This window comes from Mobula birostris, chromosome X, assembly GCF_030028105.1.
Source record: "Mobula birostris isolate sMobBir1 chromosome X, sMobBir1.hap1, whole genome shotgun sequence".
Classification (NCBI taxonomy): domain Eukaryota; kingdom Metazoa; phylum Chordata; class Chondrichthyes; order Myliobatiformes; family Myliobatidae; genus Mobula; species Mobula birostris.
The window spans coordinates 62,260,099-62,279,340 of NC_092402.1; the positions used below are offsets into that span (position 1 = coordinate 62,260,099).

General features: G+C 41.4%; 1 protein-coding gene across 1 annotated transcript in view; it reads left to right on the forward strand.

Annotated features, from left to right (window-relative positions):
* The window catches only part of LOC140191801 (sodium channel protein type 8 subunit alpha-like), a 248,703-nt gene that overhangs the window by 186,112 nt on the left and 43,349 nt on the right, over positions 1 to 19,242 (forward strand). The window contains exons 14-19 of the mRNA XM_072249577.1: positions 3,452 to 3,625; positions 6,353 to 6,709; positions 8,045 to 8,524; positions 8,771 to 8,773; positions 11,605 to 11,725; positions 18,587 to 18,741. Of these exons, the coding sequence (XP_072105678.1) occupies positions 3,452 to 3,625; positions 6,353 to 6,709; positions 8,045 to 8,524; positions 8,771 to 8,773; positions 11,605 to 11,725; positions 18,587 to 18,741 (1,290 nt within the window). The remainder of the gene's footprint in view (positions 1 to 3,451; positions 3,626 to 6,352; positions 6,710 to 8,044; positions 8,525 to 8,770; positions 8,774 to 11,604; positions 11,726 to 18,586; positions 18,742 to 19,242) is intronic.

The window sequence follows — 19,242 nt, forward strand, 5'->3', positions numbered from 1 at the left end:
CTATGTGGCTATATTTACACCTATGAACTTGAAGCTCTCAACCATCTCCACACCAGCACCATTGATACTGACAGGAGTGTACCCCTCTTTGTTTCCTAAAGTCAATGATCAGCTCTTTTCTTTTGCTGACATTGGGGGGGGGGGGGGAATTATTATCATGACACCATGCCTCTTGGCTGCCTATCTCCTTCCTGTACTCTGTCTTGTCATTGTTTGAGAACTGGCCCACTGCAGTGATGTCATCTACAAACAAGTGAATGAAGTGTGGAGGAACAGTGGGACCGTAGAATGTGTCTGCAGATCCTTAAAAGGAGCAGGACATGTCAATAACATAGATGAAGAGATACAATGGGTCTTTATTAACCAAGGTGTGAAACATAAATGCAGAGAGGTCATCCTTATTGTATGTAACACAAGTTAAACTACACCTCAGGTACTGCCTATAGTTGTGACGGCTACATTACAAGTAAGCCGTGACAGCATTGGAGAAGGTGCAGTGAAGACTTATCAGGATGTTGGTAACACTGGGAACTTATAGTGAGAACAAAAGATTGAATCAGCTGGGGTCACATTCCTTTGGATGATGAGAGATAATGTAGTTGAGTATAAAATTTTGAGAGGCCCAGAAAGAGTAAATAGCAAGAACCTATTTTTTCTCTTGGAGAAGAGCCAGAAAGCAGAGTGCATGGATTTAAAGGGAGGTACGTGACTACGATGTTGGAATCTAGAGCAATAAACAATCTGTTTGGAGAACCTTAGTGGGGCAGCTAAGTTCCTCCAGCAGATTGTTTGTTGCCCATGGATTTAAAGTAATTGAAGGATTAGAAGGGAGGTGACGGTTAATTTTCTTCTTCCACACTCAGATGGTGATGTGGCTATGAAACCTGCTGTATGAGAGAGTGGAAGGGGCAGAATTCCTTATCATATTTGGAAGTACACTTGAAGAATTATGACCTGCAGGACTATGGATCTGCGGTTAGGCTGCTGAGCTCTTTTGAGCAGTACAGGCACAATGGGCTGAATAACTGCTTCCTGCAGCCCAAGTTTTCTTTGATTTATAGCCTGCAGATTGTTGCAAGTGAAAATGCCTCCAATTTGCCTTGTCAGATTTCTTAACTTTTTCCAGAGTGGAGTTTCAGCCTTTTCAACGTTTTTTTTTCAAAACCATAGTTGTAATGAGATTCCCTGTTTATTTAAAAGAAATTATCTGAATGACAAACCTAATTGTGTTGTCCAAGTTCTCTGGCTTTTGGCAGGCAACACTAAATTGTAGGTCCAGTGATCAGTAGAAAGAGGTGGCATGCAGAAAGCATTTAACTGCCTCGAGGAAAGTAATACCAACTTGGTTTAGTTTCTCTGAAGCATTGCAAGCTGATGGGAAACCTAACACAAGTTTACAAAAATTATGAGAGGCAGAGATAGAGTATATGGCCAGAATCATTTTCCTGGGGTTGAAATGTCTAATACTAGAAGGTGTGGTTTTGAGGTGAGAAGTGGGAAAGCTTAAGGGAGATGTATGGGACAAGTTTTTTCTTACACAGAGTCATAATTTCATGGAGCTGGTTATCGGGGATGATAGTGAAAGCAGATAAGATAGTGGCATTTGGGACTTTTTGATAGGCACATGAATATATAGAGATTGGAGAGGCGTGGATTATGTGTAGGTGAGAAGGCATGAACTGAATTTGGCATCGTGCATAGCACAGACATTTTGGGCTGAAGGGCTTCCTCCTGTGCTGAACTGTTCTATGTTTTAATAGTGCACTTTTCTCACAGGCCATGATGAAAGATTTAATTCATGACAAATCAGTAGGCTAAGACAATAACACCCTAAGGCATAGGAGCAGAATTGGGCCATTTTGCCCGTTGTGCTTGCTCCACCATGGCTGATTTATTTATTCCTCTTTACCTCATTCTTCAGCCTTCTCTCTGTAACCTTTGATGCACTTACTAATCAAGAACCTATCAATCTCCTCTTTAAGTATAACCAGTGACTTGGCCTCCATAGCCATCTGTGGCAATGAAATCCAATGAAGTTTAATGATAATTGTGATGGAAATGGGTATCACAGAGGGAACTACATTTTAAAATTAGTGGGAAATTGTGAAATGCACTGTGTAAGTGCAAATTTTCTTCTTTTCTGACTAAATGTTGCAGTGTTGTACTTTTTTTAAAAGTGCACCAGCATAGGGAAAATCTGGTGAGAGGTTATAAGCTGTTTGTGCTTGTTGTCATGAAAGAAAAGGTAACGTACAGGCTGAGACATGACCAGATACTGGGCTGGTAATAACAACAATATGATGCTATAACTGTGCATAAAACAATAATAACAATACACCATAATTGTGCATAAAAAAAAAACTTGAGCATTCTGTGGTGTGTGCAAAGCGTCCTGCTAAGAGACAGATGTAGTTTTCCTGGTCTCTGGCCCTCCTGTTGTTTGTCAACAGCAACTCATGCAGGGACGTGTTATAAATACAATATGTTCTTATATAACACTGTCTTGACTTGGCATTTGTTGGTGCATTACTGCCAGAATTTAAGCAACGATAGGAACAGTGAAGAGCAGTTTTATGGCCCACTGATTTAGCACTTCAACTCTCAATTAGAATACATTTGAGTACAATGTACAGTTATGTCCACATTTAAGTTTGACACTAGCTGGCAGTTTTGTTTGGAAACCATTCTCAATTGAGCTTATGGAAGTTCGAGACGAGCCTGTCTAACCTGCCATTCAACTGTTGGACCCCCCCTCCAACCCTCAAACTGAGTTCTGGGGTGCTCAAGTGGTGAGCTGCAGGTGGCAGAGCCCTACTGCCTTGTGTATGGCAGTGCAGGGCAAGTCTAGGGTAGGCCAGTGCATGGCAAGTGTATCTGCAGCAAACCCATTCATGTACTGCCACTGAAAAAGGTAGCTACATGTGAGTAACCTAGTTTACTTCATTTACCTTTATTTCTTGTGTTATTCAATAAATTATTTTTTGGCTGGTTACTTAAACCAACTTGAGCAGGTTTTAAATATCACCAGCAGAGAAACGTTAAAACAGTTCAAAGATTTTTAGTAGCGGCCTAGACTTCTCCTGTTGAACAAGCTGAGCCTCTGTGTACAGCAAGAGTGTGACAAAAGGAACTAGTCATCTTTTTGGGGTGAAATTTCAGGTGGCCTTCAGGGTCCACCCTTGATCCTGAAAACCACATTTAGCTCACTGATATGTGAATTCAAGTCTCACTTTATGTAGTTTAGGTGGCCTTTCAGACACTAAGGCCAGGTGTCACAGTGACCAGGTGAAGGCTTGTATATGGAACACCCAGAAAGATGCTTCGCCAGCAATTCCCAACATGTGCGTTGAGGATAGGTCTGGTCTGCAGCCAGAATGTTGAGTACTTCCTACACTTGCATGGGTTTGTGTTACCAATTATATCAAAACATTCTAACTCTGATCTTTTTCAGGTCTTCACTGCAATCTTCACGGCTGAGATGGTGATGAAGTTGATAGCAATGGATCCATACTACTATTTTCAGGAAGGATGGAACATTTTTGATGGATTTATTGTGTCCCTCAGTTTGATGGAGCTAGGTCTGGCAAATGTTGAAGGATTGTCTGTACTCAGGTCCTTTCGACTGGTAAATATCAAGTCTTGGATTTTGTGCCTTCACCTCTTTTTGTTTTGGAGTCACTTGCAGTCTCCGTGGGTGAGGGTGTTCTCACTGACAAAATCCTGCAATGCACCCACCCTTCTGCCAATAGTCAGGGTATTTATTGATCCATTGACAACCAGCAATTCAGAGAGAGGGTGGAGCCATTCTGTGTGAAAAGGGAATGTTGGTGGGTATCTAGAGAAAGCAGGTTGCAGGGAAGCAAGTGGTGAAGTGGGACGGGTGGAATTGCTTTGAAAGCTGATAGATCCAATGGGCCAAAGTTGCAAGAAATGCTAAGAAATGTAACTTGTAAGGGACAGGTTAGATTTTGGAAGAATGAAGTAGACCTGAGTATTGTTCCCTGAATAAACAGTGGCTGGATGAAGTTCGGGAGAAACAAAATGCTGAACAGTGCAAAAGGTGTGCACAGAAGAATGAAGACTTAAGAGGAGGTGTGAGGGATAATATAATTGGGACATCCATGAATATAATCCATGACTTCCCCTTTCCTATTTCTTTCATTTCCAGTCCCCTTATGAAATCTCCAATTCTACCTTTGTCTCCAATCTCTTTGTCTCAGCATTCGTGCTGTAGCATTGGGTACCCAAGCCCTAACCACTAGAATTCTCTCCCCTCTACATCTCTTCACCTCTTCCTTTTCTGTAAAACCCATCCCTACTTCAACAAAGCTTTCACTCATCCCTTCTTAATTTCTTCTCGTTTGACTTGGTGTTATATTTTGTCTTATACTTGTGAATTAACTTCGGGTTTAATTTCTCTGTGTTGAAGGTGTGCTATAATTGTATTGATTACTGCTACTATAAGGTGGCTGGCTAAATGGGGTGCTGGTGGCAGTACAGGTATAGATTGGATTCTTGGCGCATCATCAAGAGGGAGGGACGGAGAGTTAATATATAAATAATGAAAATGAATTAATCTATAAAATATACCATGATGACAATTTTTGGAGAAAAGGACACCCGGTTGAATAGATACCACATCTCAATGGTAGAACTATCGGCTAAGAACCATGAAGATACGTCTATGCATATGAGGCATTCCTCAAGCTGACTTCACTTGCCTTATTAGACTCGAGAGGTTTCCTCCCTTTGAATTGAATTCTTTCAATCCCAATGCTATAACAAAGATTACTTTGCAAATCCCTTTAGATGCGTTGGAATATAGAGTTCAAGAAATTGGATCACTTAATGCATTATTCAGTGTTTCATAACTGAAAATTGATTTATTGCCCCTTCCAAAGTATAATGTGATATTCTGGAGCATTTTTCTTCACTCTAGAAATTCAACAGCACATTTCCTGAAATGATGTGTACCTGCATGTCGGATGGGATTTCCACATTTGTGTAGCAGCTAACATTTTTACCACACCATCTGTTTAAGCAGTGCTGGGGAGAATTAGACTACATTGTCCCAGGGGTAATCATTGTTGGGCACCTTGGGGCAACTGGGTTCCCATAACACAGCATGGCATTGCTGGATTTGGTTCCTTGTTAAGTCCTATACATTGATCTGTTGCCTACCCCCACCACACAACCATGACTGCTCCCATGATCTGAGCTTGCCTTGAAACCCCCACCCTGTCCTTGCAGATCTGCCCAACCACCGCTCCTTGGGTCTGACTGAAGTTTCTATCGATGCACCCACATGCAAAACAATTGGCGCATTGCTGCCACTGTAGCTGCAACTCTTCAGGTGTGCAAGCATTTTTTGGCTATTTGCTTTGGGATAATGGTCAGAATCAAATTTGTTATCAACGACATTATGTAGAATATGTAATTTTGTGGCAGCAGTACTGTGCAAAGATGTTAAAATTAATATAAATTACAAAAGTAGTGCAAAAATAAAGGAATCATGAGATGGTGTTCGTGGACCATTCAGAAATTTGATGGTGGAGGGTTGTAAGCTGTTTCATTGAGTGTGAGTGTTAATGCCCCGGTAACTTCTCCCAAATGGAAGTAAGGAAACGAGGGCATGTCCCAGGTAATGAGGATCCTTGATGATGGATGATACCTTCATGAGACATTGCCTGTTTGAAGGTGTCCTCAGTTGAGGGGAGGGGTGAGCTCGTGATGGAGCTAAACCCTCTGCAGCCTCTTGCAATCCCACACACTGGAGCCTCCTTATCAGGCAGTGATGCAATCAGACAGAAGTCTGTAAATCAGTAGAAATTTTCAAGAGTTTTCAGTGATATGCTGAATCTCTTCAAACTCCTAACAGAGTAGAGCTGCTGGCACACCTTGGTGATTGCATCAATGTGATGGGCCCAAGGCAGATACTCTGAAATGTTGTGTTCTCCCAGTTTCCCCTTCCTGAAGTCCACTATCAATTCCTTGGTCTTGCTGACATTGAGTGCAAGGTGACCCTAAGATAACTGGTTTGCTAATGAAGTTCTGAATCAACTTTGAAAGTGCTCAATAATCTGATGTTACAAGTTCAGCCAACAAACCAATGTGATTTATAATTGAGATCAGATGGTACAAGGAAACCTATTTGTGTCATTTGCTATGTCTGCCTTTAAAAATAATGGTTACTTCAAAAGCAATGCATCGACTGTGAAACACTTCGGTTATCCTGAGGGCATGAAAGCTGGTAGATGGAGATTCCTACAGCTGTTTGTTGTTCTTCCCTCTGTTGATTTACGACTGAAATTGCCATCGCTTTTCTTGATCAGTTTTTCTACTTGTCTTACAGTTGCGAGTTTTCAAACTGGCAAAATCCTGGCCAACGCTAAATATGTTGATCAAGATCATAGGCAACTCTGTGGGTGCCTTGGGGAACTTGACATTGGTTTTGGCGATCATCGTCTTCATCTTTGCCGTTGTGGGCATGCAGTTGTTCGGTAAAAGTTACAAGGACTGCGTCTGTAAGATCAATGAAGATTGCATTCTGCCCCGATGGCACATGAATGACTTCTTCCACTCTTTCTTGATTGTTTTTCGTGTGCTGTGTGGGGAATGGATTGAGACGATGTGGGACTGCATGGAAGTGGCAGGCCAGACGATGTGTCTCATTGTGTTCATGATGGTCATGGTTATTGGTAATCTCGTGGTAAGCAACAAACATCTTTGTGAAACTTGCTCAGATTAAATAACATACAACGTCTTGGGTAGAAGCTTCAAAAGTGTCTCATATAATTCCAAGCAGCAGCCTCTGTACAGTGTTTGGCTATGCCAAAGACTCCAATAAAACAAAATTGGTTGAGATTTTTCTTTGGATCAATGGTAAAGGAATGATCTTGAAAGAAGCTATCCACAAAGATCTAACAATCTCTGGAAAGTGGTCTACTCCTTTTAATGAGCAACACACAAAATGCTGGAGGAACTCCGTGGGTCAGGCAGAACCCCTGACCTGCTGATTTCCTTCAGCGTCAGTTGTGTTGTTTCCAAATTGCAGCATCTGCGGTCTCTTGTCCTCCTTTGAGGACATTGTTTGCAGTGATAAGTAACAGTGATGTGACCGGTAAGAACCAAATTGCACACCCAATCATTAATTCTCATTTTAAACATTTTAGAGTAAGAAATTAAAGATGAGGGTTGAGGTAGCAAACAAAAATTTTAAGCTTTTTTTCATTTTAAAGTTCATTCTATTTTGAGCTGTTTTGGGAATCTGCAAAATGTAAAATAATGTGACTCAGAGAGTTAGTTAAGCAATAATTATTGTGAATGAAAAGTCATTTGCACTATGCAGCAAATTTAGATATTCAAGCTAAATTACAGTAGGAATATTTCCAAGTTCCCCACCTCATCAGTTCACAACATTATACTGGAGAAGGTGGCAAAACAAGAGACCCCGTGGAGGAGCATGGCACTTAGATTTCCCTGTTCAACTGTATTCCTTCCCTGTAATTTTAAAATGAATTGCTTGGTGTTTTTCAAACTGAGCTGGGGAGGAAAAATTAAGAATTTATTCAAAATTTCAATTTTTGAAACTGACTAAACAAAATGTATTTTTCAATGTCCTTTTGCACACCTTTATTTCCTGCATAAATCTGTCCTTAATTCTAATGGTAAAGTTAATCTATTGGAGGGAAAATAATTGCAGCCGTAAATGTGAGAATGAATGTGATGTTCCTTGGGGGGAAACAATGCAGGGAATTAAACCCACAGGGGATGAGACTATGCAGCATTTGACTTTTTTGTTTTATAGCTTTTCCCGACAAACATACACATTTCATTTTAACATTGCACTAACAAACACTTAACTGTATTGGCTTAATTTTAAAACAACTACTTGTTTGAGAATACTTCAGTGATGTAGTTCATGCACTAAACTCTGGTAATTGTACTCAAAAAAAATTGGAACAATTTTCTTGCTGGTATGTTTTGGAAAAATCCTCCCGGCATCGTGTCTAATGTATGCTGATAAATATTTGTTACACTATAGGTGCTGAACTTGTTCTTGGCCTTGCTACTGAGTTCTTTCAGCGCTGATAATCTGGCAGCAACTGATGATGACGGGGAGATCAACAACCTTCAGTTGTCTGTGATCAGGATCAAAAAGGGAATTGCCTTTATGAAAGTGTATGGGCACGAGTTTGTTCAAAAACATTTCAAGAGCAAAGACGCAGATGAAGCAAAGCCACTGGATGAGCTCATAGACAAAAAGGTGAACTACATAGGCAACCATACCGGTGCTGACATAAACCGAGAAATGGACTACCAAAAGAATGGCAATGGGACCACGAGTGGCATTGGGAGCAGTGTGGAAAAATATATAATTGATGATGACCACAATTCCTTCATTCACAACCCAAATCTTACGGTCAGAGTTCCAATAGCTGTTGGTGAATCAGATTTTGAAAACCTGAATACTGAAGACTTCAGCAGTGAATCTGAAGTTGGTGGAAGCAAAGAGGTAGGAGAGGTGACTTGTGATTCTCAACTATTGGTAATCTTTGCTGTTAAACCATGAGATGCTAATGAATTTGGCAAAATACCCCACAATGTGAATTTGATATTGTAAAATGCGTTCTGGGCAAATTAGTTTTACGCCATTTGGACATAGCATGTGTCCATAAGTCTTTGCTTGCCCTAGTGTTGAAAGTTTATGTTGAGTATCTGTTACCTGAAAGAAGATGCTCTGAATTTCCCTTCTCTAATATTACAGCAGACTGTTTAAATCCATTCATTAGAAATGGGTTAAATCTCCCCAGAAGGTGCAGAGGAGATTTACCAGGATGCTGCCTGGATTAGAGAGCATGTCTTATGATGAAAGGTTGAGTGATCTAGGGCTTTTCTCTTTGGGGTGAAGAAGGATGAGAGGTGATTTGATGGAGATGTATAAAACTATGAGAAGCATAGAGTGGAGAGCCAGAGGCTTTTTTTTTCCTATAATGGAAATGGCTAATATAAGGGTGCTTAATTCTAAGGTGTTTGGAGGGAGAGTATAAGGAAGATGTCAAGGGCAAGTTTCTTTTTCTTTTTTTTTTTTTTTACACAGAGTGGTGGGTGCATGGAGTGCCCTGTCAGGGGTGGTGGTTGAGGCAGATACATTAAGGGCACTTAAGAAACTCTTAGATAAACACATGGGTGATAGAAAAATAGAGGGCTATGTATAAGGGAAGAGTTAGATTGATCTTAGAGTAGGCTAAAAAGTTGGCCCAACATCGTGGCCCGAAGGGTGTGTCCTGTGCTGGAGTGGTCTATGTTCTTTCTCCTGCTAAGTAGCAATTTCAGACAAAGCAGTAAACATATTTTTTAATAACTTAATGTATTTGCAAAGCAATTAAAGAGTGGAGTTGGGTGCATGGGGTTAATTGGAGGTTGTTGGGGATACTTGAGAGGTTCAGAATCTGGGGACTGGAGGGTCAGTGCTTGCGTTGGGTTTTGTAAAAAGATTGGGGTTGGGTGAGATTTACACGAGTCATGAGCTTAAGGAAGGAAGTGGCGCTCCATGCAAGGATGCTGCTTGGTTACTCAAGTACAGAGAATTGGTGTCGGTGTGAACCGCAAAGGCTGCTGTATCACCAGTATTGTTGAAACTTGGTTGTTCTGAGGACTAGCATGCCTCAGAACAAAGTGACCTAATTTCCTCATCAGTGTCCATCAAATAATAATCAATGTCTCTGAGCAGAGCCTGGTGCAGAGATCTAGTCATCGGTGCAAGCTTATTTGTAGTCAAAATTGTCCAGTCAAATTTCAAGTGGTGTGATTTGATCTGGAAATGATGAATCATGTTCCTCTCCTGAAAAGGACTTCACATGCTTAGCTCTGGAACATTTTTATTTGTGCCGCTGAATTTCAAGGGCACTATGTTTCTTCCTACTGAAGTAAATGGGCTCACATTGTCCCAGTCATGTTGTGCTCTCTCGCAGCTCACTTCCCCTCTCAGATTATCAGTTGAAACCTTGCACGTGTCTTTCCATCTGTCTGTCTTTTCATCAAAGGCATCAATATAGATTATATTGTCCTTAGAATCTGATTTATTATCATTTGATGTGAAATTTGTTGCTTTGCGACAGCAGTACAGTGCAAAGATGTGTAACGTTACAAAAATTGTGACAAATAAAAGGAATAACAAGGATATGGTCATGGACCATTCAGAACTCTGATGGCAGAAGGGAAGAAGCTATTTCTGCATTGCTGCGTGTGTGCCTTCAGGCTCCTGTAGCACTTCCCTGATGGTAGTCATGAGAAGAGGTCATATCCCGGATGGTGAAGGCCCTTAGTGACGGATGACGCCTTCTTAACGCGCCGTCTCTTAAAGATGTCGATGATGAGTGCTTGTGCCTTTTTCTCCCTCTGCACTTAGTGTCAGCCAATCTGAAAACGAACTCCCCCCTTCACTCATTAACCACCTCCCCCTCCGCAGATAGTACCCCTCAACCTGTGAAACTTTAGATATCAAGTACCCAAGGACCTGATTCAGTTACACATCCATTTCGTGTTTTGATTCTCTGTCCCATACCAGTGGCAAAATATCGGGAGGTGGGGGTGAGCTTTCCCTTTGTTAGGAGCAATCTTAAGATAACCACCAACAGTTTGGGACACTCAGTTTCTGCAGCGTTTAGATGAGGCCCAAAATTATTTATTTATTTATTTTTGGGAGCAGTGGATATCAGTCAATCTCTTATTACTACTTGTCTGTGTGAGGTTAAAAATCAGTGACTCAATTAAATTGTAATATTTCTTGGAGCAAGACTTTTAACCCAAAAGATAGCACAACAAATGAACTGCTGGATTTTATCATGGATTATATTACTCTGGACAGGATAGTGCATGAAAATTTACCTTCAGCAGTATAGGCAGTGATAACTAAATAGTCCATAGGTTTTTGTTCAGGGTGCATCCATGTTTGCATTGATGTTCCTTTGTTACTTACATATTATTTATCATCGATGCATGAATATGTAAGCCTTAAATTTTTTTCTGTCTGATTTATTTCCATTTTTACCATGTTGCCAAGGGAGTTGAAATTGTTCCTCGTCCTGCACGATTCAAATGCATTACTGGGTTCACGCTTAAGACTGCAACTATATGGCGATGATGAGGGGAAAGAAATTGATTCTGTCCCACACGACTGCATCTTTATGCGTAGAATTTCCAACCCACTCAAAATCATGTATTATCCTCACAAAAAAATTCAAAAAATTTGAAAGTCAAAAAATTTCATCTGACTGTAACTTATCACACAGAAATGATAATATTGTATCAGAGGCCAAGGCACAATAATTGCGTTGTTCAGAGTTTACCTTTGTATTTTGAATATTGTTGCCCTAAGTACCCATCTGATGTTGGGCTTTTCAGAATAAACTATTCCAGGAATTAAACCTGCTACCTTTGGTCTGTTTTGTCAGCAATTCCTCTTCTGGGATAATTGATGCTCAATACAAAATGGCTGACCGTCAGTATCTGTGTCTTCACTTGACCTGCCGGGATCCATGCCTTCAGCAGGACATGTTCCTGTGAAGCTGCCATTCATGTACTTGTTTCTTGAACTTGCAGAAACTGGATGACACCAGCTCATCGGAAGGAAGCACAATCGATATAAAGCCTGAGGGAGAAGAGGGTCCACCAGTGGAGCAACCTGAAGAATACTTGGACCCTGAAGCCTGCTTCACTGATGGTACGTCTGAGTGTATAACTTGGTAAATTAGTTTATTATTGTCACATGTACTGAGATACAGTGATAAACTTTATTTTGTATACTATGCAGGCATATCTTTTCATTACAGCATTGCATTGAGTTTGTGCAATAACAGAGTTCAGATTGAAGGATTACAGTTACAGAGAAAGTGCGGGCAGACAATAAGGTGCATGTGCAAGATGAGGTAGATTGTGACGTCAAGAGTCCATTTTAACATACAAGAGTACTGTTCAATAGTTTTGTAACAATGTGAAAGAAGCTGGCCTTGAATCTGAAGGCATGTGTTTTTAAAATCACAAACAACAGTAAAGTAAGATGAAAGTAGGTTCTTTTTTCCCCTCCCCTCAAAGCCTTTTAGCCATGGCAGGTGAGCTCAGATCCATGTCATGCTTCTCATGTACAATGTGGGAACTCGGAGGCTGCCAGAGAACCTAATGACTATGTGTGCTGGAAATGCGTCCTGACAGACCGCATGTTAGCCCTGGAGCTGTGCATGGATTCGTTCTGGAGCATCTGTGGCGCTGAGAATGTTGTGGGTAACACATTTAGTGAATCAGAATGAGGTTTCATATCATTGGCATATGTTATGAAATTTGTTGTTATGCACAGCAGTACAATACATAATACTAAAAGCTATAAATTACAATATATACACAGTTCCATGCAAAAGTTTGGGCACCCCCATCAAAAATTCTGTTACTGTGAATAGCTAAGCGAGTAAAAGATGAACTGATTTCTAAAAGGCATAAAGTTAAAGATGACACATGTCTTTAATATTTTAAGCAAGAAAACTTTTTTTTATTTCCATCTTTTACAGTTTCAAAATAACAAAAGGTTTTTCTCTTTTTTCTTTCAAAAAAGATCTTCACACTATTTTTTCTTATTATTGATATATTATTAGCTTTGTTAATCAGTTATTTGCTAATTTAATTCTTTATTGTGCATATTGACATATTGACTTGATTATTTTAATGTATTTTTGTTGATCTTTAATAATAATAATTAATAAAAAAGATTTTAAAAATGAAATTAAACAAAAAAGGAAAAGGGCTGGGAGCAAAAGTTTGGGCACCCTGCATGGCAGTACTTAGTAACACCCCCTTTGGCAAGTATCACAGCTTGTAAACACTTTTTGTAGCCAGCTAAGAGTCTTTCGATTCTTGTCTGGGGGATTTTCGCCCATTCTTCCTTGCAAAAGGCTTCTAGTTCTGTGTGAATCTTGGGCCATCTTGCATGCACTGCTCTTTTGAGGTCTATCCACAGATTCTCGATGATGTTTAGGTCAGGGGACTGTGAGGGCCATGGCAAAACCTTCAGCTTGCACCTCTTGAGGTAATCCATTGTGGATTTTGAGGTGTGTTCAGGTTCATTATCCTGTTGTAGAAGCCATCCTCTTTTCATCTTCGGCTTTTTTACAGACGGTGTGCTGTTTGCTTCCAGAATTTGCTGGTATTTAATTGAATTCATTCTTCCCTCTACCAGTAAATGTTCCCCGTGCCACTGGCTGCAACACAACCCCAAAGCATGATCGATTCACCCCCGTGCTTAACAGTTGGAGAGGTGTTCTTTTCATGAAATTCTGCACCCTTTTTTCTCCAAACATACCTTTGCTCATTGCAGCCAAAAAGTTCTATTTTAAGTTCATCAGTCCACAGGACTTGTTTCCAAAATGCATCAGGCTTGTTTAGATGTTCCTTTGCAAACTTCTGAATAGGATGGCTTCTACAACAGGATAATGAACCTAAGTACACCTCAAAATCCACGATGGACTACCTCAAGAGGCGCAGCTGAAGGTTTTGCCATGGCCCTCACAGTCCCCTGACCTAAACATCATCGAGAATCTATGGATAGACCTCAAAAGAGCAGTGCATGCAAGACGGCCCAAGAATCGCACAGAACTAGAAGCCTTTTGCAAGGAAGAGTGGGCGTAAATCCCCTAAACAAGAATTGAAAGACTCTTAGCTGGCTACAAAAAGCGTTTAAAAGCTGTGATACTTGCCAAAGTGGGTGTTACGAAGTACAGACCATGCAGGGTGCCCAAACTTTTGCTTCGGGACCTTTTCCTTTTTTGTTATTTTGAAACTGTGAAAGATGGAATAAAAAGTTTTCTTGCTTAAAATATTAAAGAAATGTGTCATCTTTAACTTTATGCCTTTTGGAAATCAGGTCATCTTTTACTCGCTTAGCTATTCACAGTAGCAGAAATTTTGACCAGGGGTTCCCAAACATTTGCATGGCACTGTGTGTGTGTGTGTGTGTGTGTGTGTGTGTGTGTCTATACACGCACACACACATAAAATAAATAGTGCAAAAAGATAGGAAAAAAAGTTAGTGAGGTAGTGTTCATGGGTTGAATGTCCATTCAGAAATCGGATGGCAGAAGGGAGGAAGCTGTTCCTGAATCGCTGAGTGTGTGCCTTCAGGCTCCTGTACCTCCTACCTGATGGTAGCAATGAGAAGAGGGCGTGTCCTGTGTGATGGGGGTCTGTAAAGATGGATGTCACGTTTTTGAGGCATCGCCCCTTGAAAGTGCCCTGGATACTGCGAAGGCAAGAGCCCATGATGGAGCTGGCTGAGTTTACAACTCCCTGTGGCTTACTTCGATCCTGTGCAGTGCCCCACCTGACACCAGATGGCGATGCAGCCAGTTACAGCTTTTCACAGTACTCATCAGAAGTATATTCCAGTTAGAAGGAAGGACAGTAAGGGTGGGGAGAGCCAGCCTTGGACAACTATGAAAATGGCAGATGGTATCAAACTGAAATCACCAAGAGTGATGGGAAACTGCAAGATTGGAATAACTTGAAAGAGCAACAAAAATACACAAAGCAAGCAATGAGGTTATGAAAGTAAGCTAGCAAAAGATATAAAAACAGATAGTTAAAGTTTTTAGAATAATATAAAGTGGAAAACAGTGGCTAAAGTGAACGTAGGTCCCTTGGAGAATGAGAAGGGGAAATTAATATTGGGTAATGTGGAAATGGCTCAGGCCTTGAGGGACTACTTTGTGTCGGTCTTCATGGTGGAGAACGTGTCTGCGATGCCAAAGGGAGATGTTATGGATGTGATGGGAGGTGAGGACCTCAATGCAATCGCTGTCACTAAAGAGGTAGCAGTGAGCAAACTAGTGGGCCTAAAAGGTGGACAAGTCCCTGGTCCCAATAGGATACATCGCAGAGTACTGAAAGAACTGGGGGAAGTTATTGCAGATAATTTCCCAAAATCCTTTGGGCGCTCGACGGGTCCCAGCAGTCTGGAAGACAGCAAATGTCATGCCATTGTTTAAAAACGGATGTAGGCAAAAAGTGGTAACTATAGGCCAGTTAGTGGGAAACATGCTTGATGCTATCATTAAGGAAGAAATAGTGAGAATCTGGATAGAAGTAGTTCCATCAGGCTAACACAGCATGGATTCATAAAGGGTAGGTCCTGTTTGGCAAGCATATTGGAGTTCTTTAAGAATATAAAGAAGGCAATGGATAGAGGGGAACAGGTGGATGTACTTGAATTTCCAGAAGGCATTTGAAAAGGTACCACATAAAAGTCTTACTCATAAGGATACATGGGGTTGGGGATAATGTATTAACATGGATAGAAGATTGGTTAGCCAATAGAAAGCAGAGAGTTGGGATAAATAGATGTTTCCCTGTTTGGCAGTCAGTGGTGAACAGTGTGCACAGGAGTTGGTGTTGGGACTGGAACTGTACACAATCTGCATTAATAGTGTAGAAGAGGGGAAAAAAACTGCAGCAGACTGACGAAGGGTCTCGGCCCGGAACATCGACTGTACTTCTTCCTATAGATGCTGCTTGGCCTGCTACGTTCCACCAGCATTTTGTGTGTGTTGCTTGAATTTCCAGCATCTGCAGATTTCGAGACTGCAGCATATCTGTTTCCTGCTAACACTAAATTGAGTGGAGAAAACAAATTGTGCAGAGGATGTGGAGAGTCTGCAGAGAGATACAAATGGTTTAAGTGGGTGGGCAAGGGTCTGGCAGATGGAATACAACATTGGGAAATGTGAGATTCTCCACTTTAGAAGGAAAAATATTACATCAGATTATTAACTGGTCAAGGATTGCAGCATACTGTTGTGTGTGCTTGTGCATGAATTGTAAAAGGTTGGTTTGCAGGTGCAGCAGGTTACCAAGAAGGCAGATGGAATGTTGGTCTTCGTTGCAAGAAGGATTGAATTTAAGAGCTGTGAGGTTATGCTGCAACTGTACAGGGTACTGGTGAGGCTGCACCTGGAGTACTGTGTGCAGTTCTAGTCTCCTTACTTGAGGAAGGATGTACTCGCTTTGGAGGCTTTGCGGAGGAGGTTCACCAAGTTGATCTGGGAGGTGAACTGATTAACTTATGAGGAGAGATTGAAGGGCCTGGCACTATACTCACTGGAATTCAGAAGAATGGGAAGGGATATTATTAAAAACAAAATCATATAAATTATGACATGGATAGATATGATAGGGGCAGGAAAGTTGTTTCCACTGGTAAGTGGGTGCCCCATCTAGGCTTTCTTTGCTAACCTCCTCAGTGACGGGTGCTGATGCTCTGCGAACTTTGGTTTGTGTTTGGTCGCTGCGCTTCACTTGCCTTAGCTGATTGACTTCACGAGAAGCACTGGTCAATGTGAGGCCCCGGACCCTGCTCCCTCAAGCACCCTTTCCTCCTTTGATGGATCTTCAGCCCCTTTTCTGATGTAACTTTCTCCCACCCACAGATGCACACCCAATGCTTGTGTCCCACTACTGCTGCTGGTGTTTTGGTGTCTCTTGTGTAGTGCTCTCTTTATTCATGGTAGATTCCACTCCTGGGTCTGCAGCCACATAATCAGTTATTGAGCCATCTTGTGCTCCTGCTCGTGCTTGTCTTCCTCTGTTGCCTTTTCATAGCTGTTAATGGGTGTCTCCAACATACTGAAACAGTGTTGAGGACTGCCTCCGTGTGCAGCTAGCCCATGGCAGCCCCACTGGGGTCTCTTCCTTCCTGTCAGCTGTCTTTTCATGTCGTCACGAGGTCTTTCCCTTGTTGTCAGCTGCCCTTTCACAGCAGTCACTGGACAGGTCCAGTTAATCAAAATCCAAAAGCACAGGACAAGGTGTTAATATCCGTCGTGCCAATGGGTTGTGAGGAACTGTTCCTGAATCTGGTGGTGTGAGTCCTGAGGCTCTTGTACCTTCTATCTGATGGCAGAGTGAGAAAAGAGCATGGTCTGATCCTTGCTAATCTAGATAGGATTAGAATTAAATAATTAAAATAAGGATTGAATTACAGTAGTATAGAACAAAAGTGGTGCATTTATTCCGAAGAGTTTATTGTCATATGCACAAGTACATGTATGTGCAAGTGCAGTGAAAAACTTGCAGCAGCATCACAGGCTAGCATCTCCACGTAAGTGCTTGGTATGCTCTGCCTCCAAATCTACAGAAGGATATTATTGTAATCATAGTAAGGTTAGCACACACGTAGGCCTTTCTGCTCACTTTATCCCTGCTGACCATGGTACCTATTTACACTAATCCCATTTGCCTGGGTTAGGCCTATATCCCTCTGTACCTTTCCAATCAAAATACTTGACGAAATGCCTTTTTAAATGTTTATAGTATCTGCATCTATCATTTCCTCTGGCAGTTCATTTGAGAATGAACCATGCTCTGTATGAAAAAATAATCACCCTCCGATCTCCTTTATTTACGTGGAGGAGAACAACACCTTATATTCTGTCTGGGTCGCCTCGAACCTGATGGCATGAATATCGATTTCTCCTTCTGGTAAACAAATTGCCCCCCTTTCCTCTATTCCCCACTCTGACCTTTTATTTCTTCTCACCTGCCTATTACTTCCCCCGGGTCTCCTCCCCACCCACTTCCCTTTTTCCTATGATCCACTCTCCTCTCCTATCAGATTCTTTCTTCTCCAGCCATGAACTTTCCCACCCACCTGGCTTCACCTATCACCTTCCAGCTAGCCTCCTTCCCCTCCTTTTATTCTGGCGTCTTTCCCCTTCCTTCTCAGTGCTGAAGAGGGATCTCAGCCCGACTATTTATTCTTTTCCATAGATGCAGCCTGACCTGCTGAGTTCCTCCAGCATTTTCTGTGTGTTGCTTTGGATTTCCAGCATCTGAAGACTTTTTCGTGTTTATGTTTCCTTTATTTATCTTGCCTCTCACTTTAAACCTATGCCCCCCCCCCCCCAGTTCCCACTGCCTTGGGGAAAAAGACTGTAACTATTGATCCTATCTACGCCCCTCATAATTTTACAAACCATTTAATGTCAGCCCTCAGCCTCTGACATCGCATCGACAATAAACCCAGTCTGTCCAACCTCTCCTTGCAGACTTGCACTTCTTACAGACTGGTACAGAGAAATGCAATCCAACAAATTCCTTCATCATATCAGGAATTTAATTTTTAAAGCAAGGTAAAATGAGAGAAGTCTTTGAGGCAAGTTGACTGAAATGTTGACTTTGGACAATGCATGGGAAAAAATGGTGGAGGAAAGCAACTGGGGTATAATAACAGGCATAATTTTTGCTCAAAGGCTAATTGGCTTGTGGATCAGGCAAGATCGGTGAATCTAATTGCACAAAGCTGTTTTCAAGAAGAATCTAGTGAAGAAGCTGGTATCTGTGATTCAATACACTCAAAAGGAAGGTGGTGTTTTGAGCAAAGCAACTTATTTTTGTCAGGTGGAGCAGTAGTTGTCTCACGGAGTCGATCCGGAAGCTGCAGCAAGTCCTTGAACAAAATTGCCACCTTGTATGTGGTTGTCAGTCAATGAACTGTTAAATAATTTAACCCAGTGCTCTTAAAGCCATGTTTTTTTATTCTCTGTAGGTTGTGTGGAACGGTTTAAATGTTGTCAGGTTAGCATCGAAGAAGGCTGGGGCAAACCATGGTGGACACTGCGAAAGACCTGCTTTTTGATAGTGGAGCACAACTGGTTTGAAACCTTCATCGTGTTCATGATTCTGCTCAGTAGTGGAGCACTGGTGAGTTCTGGTAAAATGAAGACACTCTGAGTGCACGCAGCATTATTTCTCCTTGGAGCTGCAGTACTTTACAGTCACAAGCTGTTGTTCCAAAACTACTGTTTTTCCAGTATTTTTCTTCTCCCTTTCTATAGGTGCTAGTTCCTTCTATAGTACAGCTTCCATGTCCTTCAATACCTTATAATTCACGACAGCCTCCAAAGTTTATGGGTTGTTCATCTCAGGATACAATTATAACTGAGCCTTTCACCACCCTCAGAAAATACTACAAGCTCTTTGGTTGAGGTCAGCTAAATCAATGCAAAGTGAGAACTTGCCCAGGATGTTCTAAATCTGTATGGCATGCTGCGACCGTGGCTGGTGTCAATTCCCAATCACTGTAGAATGGAATGACTTTTTAATCACAAGTTCTAACTTGATTTTCTCTTCAATGCAAATTTAATTTGTTTGTTTTTGTAGTACGTGGTTTCAGATCCTTAATTACGTTGTGCCTAAGGTATA